At 37.2% G+C, this 20,462-nt stretch overlaps 1 protein-coding gene across 5 annotated transcripts; it reads left to right on the forward strand.

The window, feature by feature from the left end:
- Positions 1-138: 138 nt before the first annotated feature.
- LOC137387911 (probable RNA-binding protein 46) lies at positions 139-20,460 on the forward strand. 5 transcript variants are annotated; one of them, XM_068074437.1, is made up of 10 exons: positions 139-875; positions 2,594-2,786; positions 6,033-6,157; positions 7,904-7,980; positions 12,887-13,061; positions 15,326-15,541; positions 16,088-16,201; positions 16,923-17,058; positions 17,313-17,372; positions 19,475-20,460. In XM_068074437.1, the coding sequence occupies exons 1-9, from the start codon at positions 141-143 to the stop codon at positions 17,360-17,362; spliced, it is 1,821 nt and encodes a 606-aa protein (XP_067930538.1). In that variant the 5' UTR covers positions 139-140; the 3' UTR covers positions 17,363-17,372; positions 19,475-20,460. The 5 variants fall into 5 exon arrangements, with proteins under 5 accessions (XP_067930538.1, XP_067930527.1, XP_067930531.1 ...); XM_068074426.1 differs by lacking the exon at positions 17,313-17,372 and adding an exon at positions 17,807-18,103; XM_068074430.1 differs by lacking the exon at positions 17,313-17,372 and adding an exon at positions 17,807-17,998.
- The last annotated feature ends 2 nt before the right edge of the window (positions 20,461-20,462 follow it).

Here is a 20,462-nt window from a genome sequence, read left to right on the forward strand (position 1 = left end):
AATGAAAAAACAACTCACAAAAAACTTCATTAACAGTGCGAATCGCGGGTATATATTTATAGACCAATCGGGGTGGCTTATACATAATCAACTAATAGGCAACAAGTTAGCAATATATCAGGTCTGCTTTTTGTTTGCATATGAGGATGATGGCGTCAGATTATCTTATCTCAGATTTTAGTCGTTTATCAACAGTCAGTCACAGAACTCCATGCAGACAAGACTCAATAACTGCTGAGAGAGCGTTGTTGGACTTGATGGATAGAACAGGCTACAGCATGGTTCAGCAAAACGGACAAAGGAAATATGGTGGACCACCTCCTGGATGGGAAGGCCCAGTTCCACCACGTGGCTGTGAAATTTTTATTGGTAGGATTCCAAGAGACTGCTATGAAGATGAATTGGTGCCAATTTTTGAAACTATGGGTAAGATTTATGAGCTAAGGCTCATGATGGACTTTAGTGGTGCTAATAGAGGTTATGCTTTTGTTATGTATACCTCAAAGGGTGATGCTCAGAGGGCTGTGAGAGAGATGAACAATTATGAAATAAGAAAAGGACGGTTTTTGGGTGTATGTCAAAGTGTAGACAATTGCCGACTATTTGTTGGTGGAATACCAAAAACTAAAGCTCGAGATGAAATTTATGAGGAGATGACCAAGGTAACCGAGGGAGTAGTCGATGTCATCGTTTACCCATCGGCCACTGACAAATCCAAAAACCGAGGGTTTGCTTTCGTTGAATATGACAGTCATAGAGCTGCTGCTATGGCTCGAAGAAAGCTTATACCTGGACGCATTCAGTTATGGGGTCACCAGATCGCTGTTGATTGGGCTGAGCCAGAGAATGAAGTCGATGAGGACATAATGAAAACAGTAAGGTCTTTACCCAGTTATTTTTTTATTTGTTTCCTATTATTTAGTTTTAGAAAATTTTTAACCTTCTCTTCACTTAGTGAGCAAGTTTGTTTAATGTTCTGAGAAATTTGCTGTTTGTTTGTTGGAAGTTGCCTTGTATGCCGAGAAAGTTATTTGCTCAAATTTGCATTTACGTGAAAGTTTAGCTTAGTCAAAAATTTCACGGACAGTTCTAAAACACTAAATATAACAAATGCTTTGATATTAAATATGTAACGTTATCAGCACTTAAACCATCATATTTCAGTTTAACCATTCATTTATCTCTTACACAAACTTTTTGCTACTTTGTTGGAATTAACATCTGTATGGCAATGAAGATAAAATCTGTGTATTTGGAAATGTCATAAATTTGAGAGCATGCTGGATTCAGACTTAGTGTTAAGATTTATAACTATTTTTAAGCAAATTTAGTTATTACTACTATTACTGTTGAGGCTATACCGTATTATTATTGGTCCTCTACTGTGTCTGAAATATTGATCAATTAAGTTTGGATACCATTGCTTCTGCATTTTCTGTAACTGGAACCCCAGTATCGCTTGTTGCATTATGCATGTAAAGCTCTCTGATACTGTTTACATCTACTTGTTTGAGTATTTTGGATTAAATATAAAACATACAAGCCATAATCTTGTGTGCACAAGCTTAGACAAGAGTCGAGATGTATTTTGCTGTTAGTGCTGTGCTTGGCTATACACATACCTTATCCAATTACATCGTTCCTAATTTTAATAATTCAATGAATATACACTTTGAAGGCTGCTGTAAACAAAGTTACATTGTGCAGCACTTGCCATCCCTTTTAGTAGCTATCAGGCAGTGATGTATGTTTACTTCATCCTTGCTTTGTTTGACTTTTCGTTACCCCTTCGCGTATTTCTTTAAATTTTGAAACTAGCTCAGATAGCTTATGGCTAGTAATAAATTTATCACTAGCTTCGGTGATTTAAGCAGGCGAAGATGGGGTTGACCTATGAACTGTAGATTAACTTGAGGTTTTGCTAGCTGACGCTGGGCCTGGCAGGCTTACAGGCCTAGTGGAGGTGATATGATGGTTTCAAGTGTAAAGTTTTATACGGTATATGCCTAGCTGACAATTTTTGCAGAAAACACGAATGTTATTATTCTATTCCTTTAAAACTCTCACACACGCAGCAAACTGTTTTAAGACTTGAATAAACAGAGCAAGGGATGTTTTGGTTGCAATGCAAATGTATGCTTATTATTCATCAAATTCCTTCTTGTCTTACAGTTGCCTTGTACGTGTAACCTCATCGCTTTCAAAGTCAACAGTTCAATTTCATGTTTTGGTTATTGTTTTATCAAGAGAATGGTTATTTTTATCAATTCCATTCTGACTATGATAAGGCATATATAGTTTTGTTGAAGATAACATTCGAGTATTGGTTGGCCATTGAGTGCTAATTGCGCCTGCTTTGTCATACGAGAGCATTTACAACTGAAGCGTGACTGTTTCTGGATTTCCTATAGTCCTATATCCATGATGTAAGCGATCAACTGTTTACTAAAAGTAACCGGTTGTTTTAGTGTTCATTGGTAGGGTTGATCTTTGCTTTCAGTACAATAATCCTATTCAGGCAAGTCTTCTAGTTAGCAGATCATGAAGAAAAGTTGTGGCCAGAATGTATAATCCAGCCATTTTTTCGCTCTAGGTAAAGATACTCTATGTCCGAAACCTGATGTTGTCGACAACGGAGGAGCATTTGGAGCAGGTTTTCACCAAAGCTGCTGATGCTCAACCACCGGGCAAGAAGCCTGTTGAACGGGTGAAAAAACTCAAAGATTACGCTTTTATCCACTTTTCTGATCGGGAAGATGCGCTGAGGGCCCTGCAAGCTCTTAACGGTTCGTTTTCACCATAAGCAAGCATTAATTTTTTTTAATGAGCTATTCGCTTTAAAGGCCTGTTTAGCTTAGGAGTTATACTCCTTGCTTGTTGGAGTATAGTGTATGTATTTTCATATCTGTGTGTAGTATCTCCTTCATTAACCATCTTCATATCGGTCAGGTTTTTTAGAAAACTCCGCCGTCTACTGTTATCAAGTAGTCTCTTTGGATCCAAGCGCATCCATTTACTTGATGTGGTGTGTGCTCGTGGATAGATAATGTCACGGAGGAAGCAATATGGCGTTGTCTCTAGATATTTGCATTGAATGGGAATAGCCCGTAACTCCTTATCGGTTAAGCTCTCGGAGGGTTTGCTATAACCACACCCGAAAAGGCTAAGCAATCAGTAATGTTTTACCTATGTGGACTGGGTATGATTCAATTGCTCATTTTATCAATGTTTAAACAATGCAGGTTTTGGTCCCCTCTTATCTATCGCAGAGAGTGGTTCCCATTGTGCCAGGAGTTAGAGTGAAACAGATGGCGCTAACATAGGCCTATTTTTATGGTGAATGATGATAAGATGCGTGTCAGGACAATCAAACTCATGCAGCTACAATTCAATTTGTGAAGGATTTATATTAGACTCACCAATCGATTAATATCGATATTCTAGATTTTTTCCTCACTTTTTAGCTATTATCTTTTCAAAAATACACAAATATTTCAATGTCTCATTCTGTAGCACCTGTCAGAGATGGACTGCTGAAAACTTCAATCACAAAACGGGTCCGCGATGTTTTAGTGCAGCCGTTTTTCCGTCATGCTACGATATTTTTCCATCCAATCATCGCTAAATTTAATACTCATATATCAACATTACAGCCGCTGTATAGTTTATCACGGTCTTTTTCCATTTTCTTAGCCAGTTGGTCTTAAAATAGTCATGTTGTTAGTTGAAGAGGTTTGGAGGGTAGAAATGTAACCAGTTTGCTAACTTGGTGAGTGCATGGGTTCTTGGACAGTGGTGATTGGGACAGGAGTAATCGCCTCTGTATACAGTGGGTAGAAAGCAGCCACGAGGCCATGGTATATGCTGCGTGTATTATAGAGAGTATGCCTATCTCAAGCTAATGGGTAGTCTGCAATAGTTAGAAGTACAGCGTCTCAGTGTCAACCCTCCCCTTTATCTTTCTCATTGTTTACACAGCTCAACTATGATAGCTCAACTATCATTATTACTATGGGAGGTTACAGTGGGCGCTACAGCTGTGTATGCGAACAGCCAGAGCCCTGTGTGGCTCACAAAGATATGTTTCTTCACTCTCTATTTGCTACGTTGCTTTCTCCTCGTATGGTTCACCTTATTTCAATTTTGTCAATATTTGATTGTTAAGACTTTCATCATGTCACGCAAAACAGATGAAAATAACTCTCAAATACAGCAACATACGGTAATACAGCAATACAATACTAAAGCAATACAGCTACAACAGTCTCTGCTGCCATATTCTCTTATTTCCAAACTACTTCTAAAATACCTTCGCAGGAGTGTTTAATGGAGGTATGACAATAGCAAAATATACACATTTTCCGGGAATGTTTGCGAGACTAACTACATGAATTCAATGAGGAGAAACTTGTTTGTTATGAAATATCATTCGTCATTGGAGGCAACGGGCAAAGTCAAATAGTTGTCATCGGAGCCGTTTACCCGCTGTTAACTCCAATAACAACAAAAAATTTGATATATAGTATATCGAAATATTGATAATAGTATTTCAAAATCTTGATATCAAAATATTGAAATATGTTGATAGTCTCTTTAACCCTAGGCGTTTACAAAACTTGAGATAGCCTAAGGATTATAGAGAGCAATTTTATGTGTATTACAATAGTTAGAAAATCAGTAGAGTTTATCACTCGTTTATTTTTGGTTTTTTTATTAAAATAATTTGTTACAAAAACTGCACATGCCCAATTTCTCATCATTAGACGTCTTATTAATATCAAAACTATTTTTAAAATTTTTCATTCACTTGTATGAGGGGTTATTTAGGCAGCAATGAGAATGTCTAGTCGACAGCATTTAATAGGCAGACTGAGGGCGAAAAATCTTAAAGGTTCTGACATAATTCGAAACATAAAAAGTCATCCAGCTAGGGAAATTTCGGTTTGACGTCCTCTTGAAAGCCGTCGGTACAAACTGTGTTGTTTGTGTAGCTGACGTTCCTTTGATAACAAATGTAGCTTGCCATGTCAAACACCACTATGTCAGTCGACATCGGCAGACTAGTAACCTATGTATCAGTGATTAGCTGAAAAAATTGATTTCCATTTGATGAAATTCTGATTTCGTTTGCAATCAATGCCAAGATTCACTCATTAATAACAATGAGTTCATCATTCTTAGCCTTTTCTTCTCGGATTGAAAATACTCTTACACGTTCATTTATGCAAACATTACTATCTTCATAAACTCTAGGGAGTTCGTAATAAAGAATTAAACAATCAAGTTTTGAATCAGTGATCTTTCAATGACTTTAGTTTTGAAAAATCGTTCATCATCCCGTCAGGGCTAATACTCGTTCAACAATCTATTTTCGCGCATGTGATGATGTGTGTTGCTATAACAGATCTCTGCACTTAGGTGTTGGCTACACATTGTGTGGTTGTGCACAACCATAGTTTAAACGAACTTTGTACTGTTAAAATTCGATTTTTCATTAAATGAATCATCCAGCTGGTTTTTAATACAAGGTTACATCTGCTAAAAAATTGTAAAAATTGGAATTTATTGGCTTTGACATTTTTCATCTCATTTTGTTAGACAGGTTGGCATCGTTGTTGTATCACAGTTACCAAGTAGAACATGATTTTTCACAATGTTCTTCGTAAGATTATGGAAAACGGCCTGACTCTTACACTAGTCCAATCATTTTAGATAGTAGCTTTTACAGCAATATTTGTTAACTAGGATATGAAAAGAATTAACCCCTTAGCAAAGATGTTTGCTTGGCAACATGTAAAAAAGAAGTGAGTGATGTACCAACTTATTCTGTCATAGAAGAGAAGATTCAGAGTACTATTGACAACAACCATCGACGGCTACCATTTACGATTACCATTTACGACTACCATATACGACCACCATATACGACCACCATTTACGACTACCATTGATGGCTACCATTGAAGAGTGCCATTGACAACTACCTTACGACTGCCTAACTAATATTGCGTGTCTATGGTTTCTTTTTCTAGGCAAAGAAATCGATGGTTCCAAGGTTGAAGTAGTACTAGCTAAGCCTGTTGATAAAAATGACCCAACAAGGCAGAAGAAATCGAATAATGATCAGCAAGCATTGGCAACCAATCCCTTCTTTTCTGTAAGTCATCAGCTGTTCTACTTTGGCTTACTAATAGAGTTGTCTTCTCTCATCAAACTGAAATGAGTATTTCATGCTGTTGACACCTAGTATGATTCTTCAACATTTATTACCCGCATTATCTCATCTAGAGCATTAATGTCGTCACATTTCTGTACGCGTTCAGTCTCGATGATAGCATCTCCGCTGCAATTAGGCATTAAAATCTATTAAATCTTCTAATTATGGATATATCTAAATATTTACCAATGTTTGCTGTCAAATAATGTAATCTATGTCAAACAATCGATGACTGTACAGCGTACATTAACTTACATACCCTAATCACCTGTTTACCTGTAACTTGCTTGCTGTGTTTGCACTTTCAGTCCGTCGATACTGTCACTTTGTCCAGTTCTCTAAGTCTGCTGCAATTGCATTACATGCCTTGTTACACAGTAAAAGAATTAACACACGATGCTATGGAGATTTTTAAAATGTAATTCTTTTTGTTTCTCAGTGTTTTTAAGTGTTATCTAAGTAATATATACTTTAAAAGCCAACTTACCTTGGCCACAATATATACCAGGGATGGCCAAATGATTTTGGTCATGATCCGCTACAGCCAAATCTGACAAATTAAAGATCTACAACGAGCTGAAGAGGAGCATTTTTCTTTTTTACTATATATAAACATGCAATTATTTGTGTGCATCTTAAAACAAAGTGTCAAATACGATTTTTAAAAACTTTAATTATATACATAATTTGACTAAAAATGATTGAAGGAATTTGTTGTAATAAATATGTTTAGTATTAATGAGAAAAGTGATGAGAGGGCTTTGACTTCACGAATACTATCAAAACACAATTTCCTGCTACTTACAGAGACTCTTAAAGTTCATGAAGGGGAGTATTTGTGAGTCGTGTTCTGTGATTGTTTCTTACAAAATTCATTGCTGAAAACATTGAATTTACAAAAATGCTAAGAAAGGCTTATAAAAATCTTTTTTAAACCAATTTTTTTTTAAATTGAAAAATATTTTTGACATCCAACTTGAAAGATCCACAAAAAAGCTACAGAGATGCGGATCTATGTAGATCCGCCATTTGGCCATAGCTGATATATACCCTTATGCCCGTATTCAGCACAAGAGTTTGGAGACAAAGTACAGTACATTATCTCTTTCCTATCAAAGCAGCTAATGATAGCATGTGTGATGGTGATATAGTGAGACAGCAGTGCATGCCACCCAAACTGTGACTCGGCAATGGTTATTGGATTTTGTGACGGATCGTGCAGTTCTCAGAGAACAAAATCCCTGCTTTTTAAATTGCTTTGACAATGCTATAATATCGCATGTAGTTACCCAGCTGGTCATTCTAGTTGGCCTGTGCTCTTCATTTGCCAGAAGGATTTCTATAGGATGTTAGTCTTGTCTAACGGATGATGTTTGTTTCATCATAATCAATGTGATTCTCTCTTAAAACTATTAATTCCTCAACATTGCTTTCTCTTCCTGAATTAAAGCGCACAGGCTAGCCTCCCACTTTTGTGAATGGATGAATCATGTGTTTACTTTGGCACTGAATCTCTCTTGACATTCATCGAGCAGCGTAATTTCTGACCAGCTGATAATTATAAGTTGAAATCGTTAGCTTTTCCTAAAAAGATTCAGTGAAATGCCAGATAGTTTTGCTGAAATTTCTAAATAAAAAGGCTGGCTGTGGAGATTCTTCTTCCAATCAGTCTTATTATGATTTCAGAACATGATTCCTGCTTTTGACCCACAAACATTGAATGCTTACTACGCTCAGTTCCACAATGTACTGCCTAACTCCAGGTGAGCAACCCATTCTATCACCTAAATGACCTGCATGACATGAGATAGGGTGATAAGCATGGAAATCATGGATCTTCATGCCCGCAGACAACTGAGCCCTGGCATGCAATTGCTTCAAAAAACCTGGAATTATTACTGGTCCCGTCATTCATCTTGATTTATCTATAGTAATTAGTTGTGATTGGCTGGCTTTGTATAATCAATTTCTATTAGTTTCTCAAGTTTGTATATCTAGTTTTTTTTTACATGAAAATAAGTAAATTGATTCTTGCAAAAGAGATGAGCAATTCATGTCCAGTTTTACTCATTCACTTAAGTGCAAATTGCATCACTCATGCTTAGTGAGACAGTGAGTCATTTTATTTTGTCTTAAACTAGGCTACTTATTCTAGGCTACCCAAACTAGTACTGCTCACCCTCATCATTCCAAATGCACAGTACAGTCAAGATTCCATGAACACAGTTGCTTGATCAAATATTCTTATATGAATACATTGTGTTATATTAAATTTGTCCCAGATCCAAATAAAAACAATGGTAAGTACTTGAAGTCATTACATATAACATTAAATACAACTATGTGAAAAAATAAGTATAAAAATATAAACTACATGTGAAAAAAAACCGCAATAATTAAGTAGCAACCAGCAAAAAGAGATTTTGTCATTATGTTACATTAGACACACGTGAACAAAAGTGTAGGCTAACAACTCGGTTGATTTGACCTAACTAGCTTAAGCTGGATATAGTATAGTGTAAGCTAATTTACGCTATAATATAACTTACGCTATAATATAACTTACGCTATAACATAACTTACGCTATAATATAACTTACGCTATGATATAACTTAGGCTATAATATAACTTACACTATAATATAACTTACGCTATAATATTTCTTAATATTTGTTCGCTTTACGTTCAATTTCTACCAGTTTTTTGCATTCACCTACAACTTGTAATGCTTCGAGAAGTTTTGGACATTTTATGTTGGATATAGCCTTGTACGTCGAAACAGGTATTTGCTCAAATTATTAATATTGCATGTCGAAAAGTTTTTATGTAGAGGTTTAGCTATATGGCTATTCACACAGAAGTAACTGAAGGCTTTTTAAGCAGTTTCAGTTGTGAGAGAATCGTTTGTTTGGATTAACAAGCAATTGGTCGTTAATTAAAATCACTGCTCAGCCAAAATTGATGCGAATTTGTTTGAATGTTTACTCTCGTACAATTTTGGAGAATTGCGTTATTTTATTTTATAGGCCCAATATTTTATAGCGAATGCGGTTATGAATGTCTTATGAATTTGGCTGATCGAAACCAGCTGACTTGAAACTAAAATATGTTACTGTGAACAGGTATGATATGGGATATAACAAACTATTTTTGATTTGTTTGCGCTTTTGGCTCGTACCAAGTTCTAAACATTCATCAATTTACATAAAAAATAATCAAAGCAAACAGGCGACTGCATAGTTATTCAACTTGACTATTATTCTATGGAATTGGTGACTTTTAGTTTTGCGTAAGTTGGAACTTGGATTTTTATTGCTTAATTTTTTGCCATACAAAATTAAAAATCATTAAAAAATTCAAAACTGATATACAATCAGACTATGCATAAACCCTGGCTACAAGCCTGTTATAATCATAGATGACTACTTCCTAAGTGTATTCCAGAGTAATTTCAAGCAATAAGAGTTGGGGTTACGTCTCAAGATCTTTTAGACACCTTCTTTTAGACACCTTAAATATTAACTTGCAACAAAATTCACATTACAGCTATTTGATATGAAAAGATTCACCATGTCTTACTCTGTTGTGGTGTAGGTGCAAAATATGTGGGAATGTGATTACAAGCTCTTAAAAGCTCAAAAACGAACAGTTAATCGCATCCACACGAGACCGCCGTAGTTTGGATTCTCTTTCCAAAACGGCTTAAATGTGATGTAGCTGTGTTAGATGGTTTCTGTTTACACTTTCATGCAACCTTATTAGTCGAAATATTTCACAAATATACTTTACGCATTCAATAAAACCATGTCTATTGTTCTTACGCGTCTATTTTATCGTCATTTTAATGCTGTCACTTTTAGCAGTGATATCTTATAACTTACCGTAAAAATTCGTTTAATTTTTTAGCCTTAGCTTGAAGGAGTACATATCATTGTCTGATAATCATGACAAGCCTGTCGGTCATTTGTGATAATCGAAAAGTGCTGCAGAAATTATTTGTGAAGTATTGGGTCATATGATCAGATTATGACTTGCCGATTATACCAAACCGAAACAAAACTGTTTTAAGTAGCGAGCATCTATATTTGATAGGGCTCTTCAGTAAAACCCGAAGTGTTTGTCATAAACTAGTGCTACGATAAGCTTTATAATTATTTCATTTATTGCCCTTTCAATTCACGTGAGAACATCACGTGACAAGACAATAACCAAACTGTAATGACAACGTCAGAGGAATAAAGAGATTCCAATCTACGGCGGCTTTTCGTTTTTGAGCTTTTAAGAGCTTGTAATCACATTTCTACATATGTGGCACCTACAACACAACAGAGTAAGACATGGTGAATCTTTTGATACCAAATAGCTGTAATGTGAATTTTGTTGCAAGCCAACCTTTAATATCTAGAGATGTTGTTTTTTTCGAGTGTTTACTTGAGTATGGTAACAAAACCAAGTCTGCATATTATTATGGCTCTGTTCGCACCGTCACAATCAACTTTTCGCCAGCATCAATGCAAAACTGTGCTTAAAACTTTCCGAAGAATAATTTAGATTTTTTACATTTGCAATAAGTTTCTAGATAAACTTTGGCATGTGTAGTTATTAATCGTATTAAAATTGAATATATAAATTACTTGTTGCCAGAAACCTCACATACAAACTTTTTTTTGAACATGGTAACTATTCAAAAACCTATTAACAGCCAATTTAATGAATGACCAGATTGCATGAAAAATATCATAAAAAGCAGTAACACAAATCAAATGACATTCAAATTCATTCCTAATTTTGTGGCTTCTGCGTATATCTATCAATCTACCAACACGCAAGTGATGGCAACACAACAGCCAAAGGGACACTTTTGAAGAGTGCATATCTCGACTGACACAACTGAAATTAGCAATGAGTGGCATGAGACTGAACTTTACTCAAGAAATGAACATTATTTCAGCTATTGCCTGTCCTATTGTCATGCAGTTTCATTTACAGTGCTATGAATCATCATTAAACAAACTGACTGAAAAATTGAATACATGTATTGCATTCGCTAACGAAAGTTTGTCCAACCAATCCAAAGGACAGTTCAGTTGCGTGTTAACAAATTCAGCATGTCCGAAGTTCCTAGGCTCTTTTTGTCCAGTGGAATCTCGGTTCTCGAACACAATCCGTTCCAGAAGGTTCCAGAAAAGCCAAGTTGTTCAAGATCTGAAACAAGTTTTCCTATTAGATTTAATGTATGTAAATTTTAATCCGTTCCAAGTCGATTTAACAACTTCGGTAAAGTATTTTTAACATTTTCCACCATAAACTGAACTGTATACCGCATACTATAAATGAAAACGAGTAGATATAGATCGTGTTTAATTTTAATAAAAGGTTTTCTATCTATGATGATGAAAAAAAGAAAAGAAAAAGTAAACATTTCATATGTTTTGCTCTTTAAACATCGAAAACATTAAAGGTTACGATACAATATCAAAAATCGCAGAAATTGACGAATAACGAAACAGCAAAAAAATGCAACAGATCAGTTACATCAAAAATTGTGTGAAAAAGAAAATAGAAGCATCAATGGCACGTTTACTTCGCATCTTTGAAGAAGAATCCTCCAAAACATTTTAGGGTAACTCGACTGTAGGAGTTGTGTCCCTAGAAAATCTCTTCGGTAGAGGCAACATCCTCCCAGATGACTCCTTTTTGTAAAGAATTTATGACGCGAATCTTCTCCCTTTGTTTGAGAACCTTCCGAAAGTGGCTCAATAACAACATATAAACATGCTGTTTCCGGAGCTGTTGCGAACCTTTAATTCCAATGCGCATGCTCCGGTTTGGTCGAGAACCGAGTTTATGGTCGAGATCCGAGACGAACGAATCTTAAATTTTTTAGTTGAAAACCGAACCGTTCGAAAACTGAGGTTCCGCTGTATTGGCTCAGCTCCAAACAATCTCTTTCAATGTGAAAAGCTTCAGCTTAGCTATCATGTAGCCACAGCTGAAGGCAGCTGAATTCATGTTCAAGGAATTGAAATGAAATCTAGATCAACGATGAAAGTTACAACCTACATGTAGGGGTGGTGGGATGAGGAAAAGATTTAGATCAGCATATAAGTAGAGACAAGTGGTAAACTACATCTAGCGCTTCGCATTGCCACATGTAACAGACTGTTCAGTATTAGTGTTGAGATACTGTTAACTCTGCCAAATAAAGATTGTGGTGCGGAGACGCCCCATTTGGTCTGAGTGTTATCACCAGGGGGCGTGACAGATTAAGGGGGAGGTATCTTTGCACAGCTACTAGGTGTCGCCTTATCTCGCCTTACTATCAGCCAAGTAGACTCAGATGCAGGTGTCATATTTCATAAACTTGGTCAAACTGTCTCAAAATTTAGCCAGTGGTTTGATCACACGGGATAAGGAACATCATGCTACTAGTTTGTTTGACTACACTGCCATCGCACAAGTTAATCTTGTGCATTATAGATAGCTGGCGCTCTGCGTTTCTCATCTTCAAGGAGTGCGTTTTGTGGAACACAAATGCTTTAAAGTGCCTTCTGTAATTCAAAATTTGAAATCTTCCTTAATTCAAAATTTCATTGATTCCTATATGGAGCTATATATACAAGCTAATTAAATTAGCCCATTTTTCTAATAAGTTTCATCACTTACAGCGACTTGTCCATGACTGGTGGTCTGGCAGCAGGGGCTCCTTTAATTAGTAGAGGATTGGTCGGCCGGCAGCAACAGTCACCAATCAGAGCAGGTCGTGGTAGAGGAGCTGCCGGTTCTCGAGCAGCTAGTGCGCGTTTATATGGAATGAGGAAGAAAAGCTCATCACCAGCTGAGGTACAGCCTTGTGTGTCACTTAGGCTCAGCACATAATCTGTGTCTAGCTCTCACTCAAACCCCTTTCATTATTTTTTTGAGATTCACTCTTAGCTTATAATATCTTTCAGCATTTCGCTTCCTGTTGATTCAACAACCCTCTGAGTGCCAACATTGACTATCATTAAATATAGCTCCATCAACTCGGTCACTCTTGCCTTTCAGTGGCCCATCATATCCATTAACAGAGCCATTGACCCCAAAAATTCTACAAAAAAATTATCTGTTTTGGAGCTGTCATGGTGAGCAGCATTTTTTTGGTTGCAATTATAAGAACATACTCGCTAATCAAGATTTACGATTTAAATGTATGATTATATTATTATTTGTTTTCAATGCATAGATCGCACATGTACTAATCATAAATATGTTAAGCTATCGAAAAAACGCTTTCCGACCTTGTTGCGGCGTAATAATTGTTCATATTCGCTCATATCAAATGATAAATACTGTATATGGTTGTCCGTTGAGAGGACAAATCTAGCGCCGCGAAACATAGTTTAGTGTTTGGTTCTCAGAGGGTTAAAGGACTGATGATGAATAAACGGTTTATAAATTACTATGATTAGACAAAAATATAGTCATCGAGGCTGATCACCTTTCCATCGTTGGTAGACATACAGTAGTTGTGCTTTTTTTATCCAATCTGTTATTCATTTTCTATCATACAACTTGATTATTGCTCCTTATTTTTACTATATACCAGAAAATGAGACATGTGCCTGGCACTGCTTTGGACAGCACTGGTTGGCCCCAAGATGCGTGCGTCTTTGTGCCACTCATCTCCCTCGCATAACCAATGCACAGGATTTGCCTAAACAAATACTGATCAACGTGTCGTTTGCCAGGGGTGGAGACATGTCCCAGTCTTAAAATCAATGTTTGTCTGAACACGACGCAAGTCACTGTATGATCCGTTCTTACCCAAATGTGATACCTTCACCCAAGCCGCGGCTGCGCAGCTCAAAGTCTTGCAATAATGTTATGTTGATGTTTTTGACGCATGCTTGCGATGGGATTGGTAATCAATACACATCCTTGAATGCGTAATGTCCCTGGCCACAATAAACTTGGTGCGGGTATTAATGGGTAAGATGGGAATATGTACAAAAAACTGTAAAAACAACATTGTAACCCCTTTCTGAACATCAGGCCAGTCGGTGTGGTCTCGGCTTCATGCATGTTACTTAGTGAGACTTCTCTTAATCTACCAACTAATTTTGCTTCTTCATTGGATCGTAACAACATTCAGCCGAGATGTGTACGCCACACAAATGTCGAGCATAGCAATTCGGTCGAGTTCACAACCTGTTTTTTGGTATGGGCAAACGACTATCCGTCCCTGACGATGTGATCGAGCCAACCTGTCCAGTCGGTGTGTTCTACTTTATCTCAACCAACAGTATCGTTGTGTAGTCGAGATTTAAATAATGGCTCGAGTGTTAACTAAACACGACGCCATAATCAAGGATCGATCTAGTTTGCTACACTAGGTCGTCTCGATTGCTCTCGAAGTGCTCTTCCTGAGTGCTCGATGTTTGCTTTTCTCATGAACAAGAGATAAGATTATCTTTGTCAGACATTCTGAGTCGTAGGAAGGATTGTATGATAAACGTGTGCATACAGCGGGCTTCAGACTATCAGCCATGGTGGAGGGATGGACGCATGCTTCTTTTCTTGCTCTGGCTGGTGCCGATTAGATTCGCAAGGATTCTGAGGTTTTGATTTAGGCAATTGAAGAACTCTCATTCTGCCTCGTGTTACTTCTTTTGCACGAGCTTTGAGATAGTTATTATTTATATAAGTCTTATAACAGAAGAAAAGGAAATGATTTATATTATCACAAAAGATCAACCTAGAATACAGTAAACACGTTGAAAATTATCAGTGTAATAGTTCCACACGTTGGTGTTTTCCCTTCGGTAGTTAAATATAAATAAGGCCTCCTTTGCAACTTTTATTGCAGATGTTTTTTCAATAAAATTTCACGTTTTTTTAATTTTCCACTACTATGTGTTAGCATGAAGTTAATATATTTTTTGCTAATAATGATTTATATTACTGAAATATAATCATCTTGATTTGATAGCACATGATGATTTCTCCCAAAAAGAGCTTTTCATAAATAATGTCACTCAGAATTGATTTAACTAAATCAAACCTCATTTATAGCAGAAATTTCTTGCAATCACCAGCAGTCTGATATCTGATTTGTTGGCTCACAGCTTCAAGAGGCAGTGTCGGCTGCTGGGCCTTCTCAGAAGCGTCAGCAGCTTTTAGACGATAGTCTGAGAGCAGCTCCAGGCGCGCTTGCACCTGTCCTATCTAGCCTACCCGCTACTCTACCCACGGCCCTACCCACCGCTCCACCCGCTGCTCTCGCTACCCCTCTGCCCCTGCTGGATTCTTCTGCTTCAGGCACAAAAGCCTCGGGTGTGCAGGTACTAACAACGACTAGCTTCTATCATTTATTGGCTGACGCTCTTAGCCTCTACTAAGTCTTGCTGACTTTACCCCTCTCTCTCTCTGAAACAGTATACTTTGAATAGAAGAGCTGATGAGCATTATCACAAGTGTATAGCGATAATTTACACTAATCTACGATTCAAGATGAGATTTGACACATTGTCCATCCTATCTGATTAGTGAACAGGAAATCTTCAATTTCAAAATGCATGCGATTTAGTTCAGAACTTACCTTCACATGAAAATGGAGAGGGCCGTGTTGAAGTCTTCTCAGTCTTGCTACTAGTTACTGCCCGTTGTTTAGTATCTTATGCTTTAACCCTTGTCATATTTCGTAGTGGTTTCTTTCAATCTCTCAAGAATGTAAAGGCATACTTCTTTAGATGATGTTGAGAATAGTAATATTTTCAGTCTTGCAGATTACTCAGTTTCTAGGAATCACTTTCCTTGTGTTCTCAAATCCCCGCGCAAATCGTGTCAGATAGGCTTGTCAAGTATATGCAGCCTGTGCTCCTACGTAGGTATTAGAGAGATTGTGTCAGATGTTGGGTTGGGGCATACCCATATACCAATTGAACAGTACCTTCTCCGCCGATGGATCCTCTAAAGAACCTGTTCACCTATTTCTCTTCAAAGTATGTATTTCAGCTTTAACATAGCACCTTCTCTCTAACTTTCCCCCTTCTCAGAATACTTTCCTCAATTTCTTACGAAAGATCCTTTGGTTGTCTGGTTTTAATAATAAAAGTTATACTTGTGGGATCTTTAAGAAAATGAGGATGGTTCATTGCTTTATTGCTTTATCCGTTACATCCGGTGCCTTTCTTAACGTGCTTCTCTTATTTTAGCCTAACTTTTCTGTAGAACACCCAAACATCGATTATCCGCTCATGTGAATACGATGCATTACATCCAGACACTTGTACACTTTCATGTATCATTCTCCTTTACTAATTGAGAAACACTACAGTTTTGCAGGCGTATTTCGATTTACCTGATGAATTATTTTTTCTTGAAACGAGAAAATTTTTTAGATTATCATGGCAAAGTTAAAAAATGGCAATTGATTTCTGCCAACATTCTCTTCACTTTGCTACATCTATCCTCATCAGTAGGGAACTGATTTTTGAGTTGATAGAGGAATTATACTTCTCTAATTCATCTGGACATCTAGGTGATGGGTCTGAAACATTGTTGAAACAGTGTTGTCTAGAGCCTTTCCAGCTCAACTTAATTGATTAAGTTGTTGCGCTGTTCCAAATTCATCAATCCTTCATCAATCTCTTTGTGGTTTCCAAAAGAGAAATTTCCTCATGCCTACTCTACAGCAAGGAAGGTTTGCAAAATTGTTTGCAGGTGGTTATTCCTGGCTTAGCTCACTCATCACCGGGTGCTGGTACTTACATTCCAAACAAGGTCTGTCGGACAGTGGATGAGGCTCAGAATTATGCTGCCGAGTATGTACTCATGTCTCTCGGTACTCCTTATGACGGTACGTTCATCCCCTTTGTTAATGATTTCTATTAGTGATACAACATAGCTATATAAACTAGGCGTGAGCTGACGCCGAAAAGCATCATCAAAATTGTGATTTTATATGTTCTTCAGACAAACCTATGGCATTTAGCTGGTTTTTGGTAATAATTAGATGTAATCTATTCTTTCTTATACCATATGTCGGTTAGGTTCAGTCTGCAATCAAATTGTTATGTATGGGTGCCTTACTACTATTAACTCTGTGACTAGACCGGGAACAATCCCTAAACAACTACTGTTTACGGCCGCGGCACAATTAATTTGTCACAGGTGAGACAGTTTGCTTGAATCTTCTCTATTCTTTTTGTTCTCGCTCATCGTTTGTTTCACTGTTTTGTTTTATGTTCAAATGTTATGTAAGCACACTCGTGACTTTGTAGAAAAATACCTATTACAGTGTTGTATAACAACAAATGTTTTGTCAGCGCGGTAAGTCAGCTCTTTTGAAGCGATTGAATTGAAATCCTAATCGCAATAATCTCTAACCTCAGTCGTCTCTTTCAACCATCATCGATTCAAAAATTCTGGGTAGTTTTCATTATACAGATGATTACCAGTTTTATAGCGATCTACAGCATGTAGAAAACATGTTGTACATGTGTCACGCGTGTGCATGCATGCATCCTGCATGACTTCATGTGGACTCCTCTCTTTCTGCATGCAAAACCCTTATATGTTCACCCTTAGCCCTGTCTATCTCATAGGTTCGGGTGGGGTGTTGCCCACCTCTATGGTACCTGGCATGTTCTCTCCAGCAATGCAGCCACTCCATATGGGAAGTCTCAACTATTTAGGCCAGCCAATCACAACAGCACAACTACCAACTACTGCAGGCCTGACAGGAGCGCCTGCTACCACTGTCATGCCTGACCTGGCATCGCTGTCAGCGGCGTATGGTATGCAGAGCATACCTGGACTAGCTAGTTCGACTGGTTTGATCCATCCCAATCAAGCTGTACTTTTTAATGGTGACATATCAAATGGAATACACACTCTACAGAGTAAGGTTACCTTAGGATCTCAGATAGTTGTATACATGCTTATATCTTATCCTCACTCCACATAGAGATGCTCATAAACTCTCCTAACAAATATAAACATGCACAAGTATGTGTTAATTCATTATTGAGCTAAAACTGCAGCAAATAGGTTTCCATATTAATTAAGGACATCCGTGACATATTTGATTTTCATTGTATTCTGGTCAAAGGATGCATAAGTAAAAAATATTCAAGTACATAAGATATTTTTTGTAAATTCATTGGTGCCTAAGTAAATGTGTTCTCAAATGTGTCAATTTTAATGTAGGCTCTAGTCAGGCGAGTGGATTCTGTGCATAGACATGTATTCTTGCTATCGGTTGTGGAAATACTTCGCTCTAGCCTGTCTTGACAAACTGTTGTTTTTGCGGAGTTGTTCCCCGTTGAGCGGGGTGAGCAAAACAACAGCTTGTCACAATACGCAGTGCACCTGATGCATCAGCTGCACTGAAAGGGATTTGTTCTCTTCCGTCTATGCGGCTTGGTTGCGATGTTATGTCGGTCGCTCCATTGGTAATCATAAAGGATTTATGTAGAAAAAAGTAAGATATAAACATTTAACCTTAGACCAGTCTCGGCGGTAAACTTTAGTAGAACTTAGAAATAGAATAAATTAAAAATAAAATCAGTAAGAAAAAATAAAACTGACTGATACAAAAATAGAAATAAAACTGACTGAGTGCACAGATAACAACATGTTTAGTTGCTGCCTAAGTTTTCAAGTTCTACTAAAGTTTACCGCAGAGACTAGTCTCTGGTTAAACGTTTATATCTTGTTTTTCCTACATAAATTTTTTCGTGAAATCCGTTATGATTACCAATGGAGCGACCGGACATAATATCGCAGCCAAGCCGCATAGACGGAAAAGAACAACTTCCTTTCAGTGCAGCTGATGCATCAGGTGCGGTGCATCTTGTGACAAGCTGTTGTTTTGCTCGCCCCACTCAACAGGGGACAACTCCGCAAAAACAACAGTTTGTCAAGACAGGCTAACTTCGCTCACACCTTGCTGAATATCTGTGTTGAGACTGTTGTTTTTAATTATAGTTCATTATCAAATTCAGGTTGTCTTAGTTTAGGGTGGAGTCTTGAGTAGGCCTATGCCATAGACGGTAGTAGTTGTGGCACCGCTCTTATGAAATTAATTTAGGCGTGTAACACAAACTTTTTTAATGTTTTTTTATGACTTTATATATTTCCGTATGCCGTAAAATTGATTTCACGCAACGCTTAAATCTCTAAATCATTCATTGCAATCTCCAGTTGTTTCTCGTTGCTTTAGTCTCAGGAGAGTTAACCATTAAATTGCATGTTGGATTCCGTGTTTGCAGGCAGCCCAGATGTGATGAGTGTGGGAGCAGCTAGTCCTCCTGCTGATATGACCCAAGCAGCTTCTGCTACTTTAGCCTACCCATATTAACTTACCTTCTGCACCTACACAATCCTAGTCACCATAGATAATCTTGCCTCCATTGTTCGCCTGGCACACTACCAGCGCCCCTTCCCATGACATGTTCTATCGCGTAGAATCAGAGCTATCCTGCTTTGTCCTATAGTATTTGGTTACTAGCAATTTGAGTTATTGACATTCTGTTCACTGCTTTACATGCATGTTGCATGATTTTAGACAGTTTATTTTTAAAGCTATTATTGTTTGTTTAAAAGCAATTATCATTCCAATTCTGTTTGCCAATTGGTGAGATCCACTAACTGCGTCATCATGAGCTAAGGTTTCTGTTTGCAGACCTCAGGCAGGCCAAATTTATTTTATCATATTTTCTACCAGAATTATTCTAACAAATCATTGTATAGCGATGTTAATTTGTTGTTTTCCGTTTGTGAGATCTTTAGTTTTTCCACAGGCGACAGTGGTTAGTTCTTGGTTTTGTACTACCATTGTACTATACCAAACAATATTATATATCTTTATATATATATATATATATATCCTTTTTGTATGGATAACATTTACAGGAATTTGTTTTTTACTCCAAAACATCTCAACATGTTTTGCTACTCAAACGCTACCATCAAACGTCATATCAAAGCATGCATAATACTTGTAATTTCCACCTGGCAGTTTTCAATTAACTTGTCCTCACACGAATAACTTATAAAATGTCTATTTCAAAATGATATTAAAATTTTTATATAATTGTGATTCATGCTTTGCTGTACCTTGCATTCAGAACCAAGACATATTATCATGAATGGTTTTGTTTGTCAACTTCGCACTTCCTATCTCTGTAATAGCTGTGTAATCTACAAATTCCTGATAATTATGTTATGATTTATGAAATACAATCAAAATATGTTGCT

The sequence above is a fragment of the Watersipora subatra genome, chromosome 1 (assembly GCF_963576615.1).
Source record: "Watersipora subatra chromosome 1, tzWatSuba1.1, whole genome shotgun sequence".
Classification (NCBI taxonomy): Eukaryota; Metazoa; Bryozoa; class Gymnolaemata; order Cheilostomatida; family Watersiporidae; genus Watersipora; species Watersipora subatra.

Excerpts from the sequence above, each read along its gene's own strand:
- LOC137387911 (XM_068074426.1), top strand. The coding sequence starts at position 141 with ATGAGGATGATGGCGTCAGATTATCTTATCTCAGATTTTAGTCGTTTA. Across the intron at positions 15,542-16,087 it reads CAAAAGCCTCGGGTGTGCAG|GTATTAGAGAGATTGTGTCA; the intron begins GTACTAACAACG and ends GCTCCTACGTAG. Across the intron at positions 17,059-17,806 it reads TCTCGGTACTCCTTATGACG|GTTCGGGTGGGGTGTTGCCC; the intron begins GTACGTTCATCC and ends TCTATCTCATAG.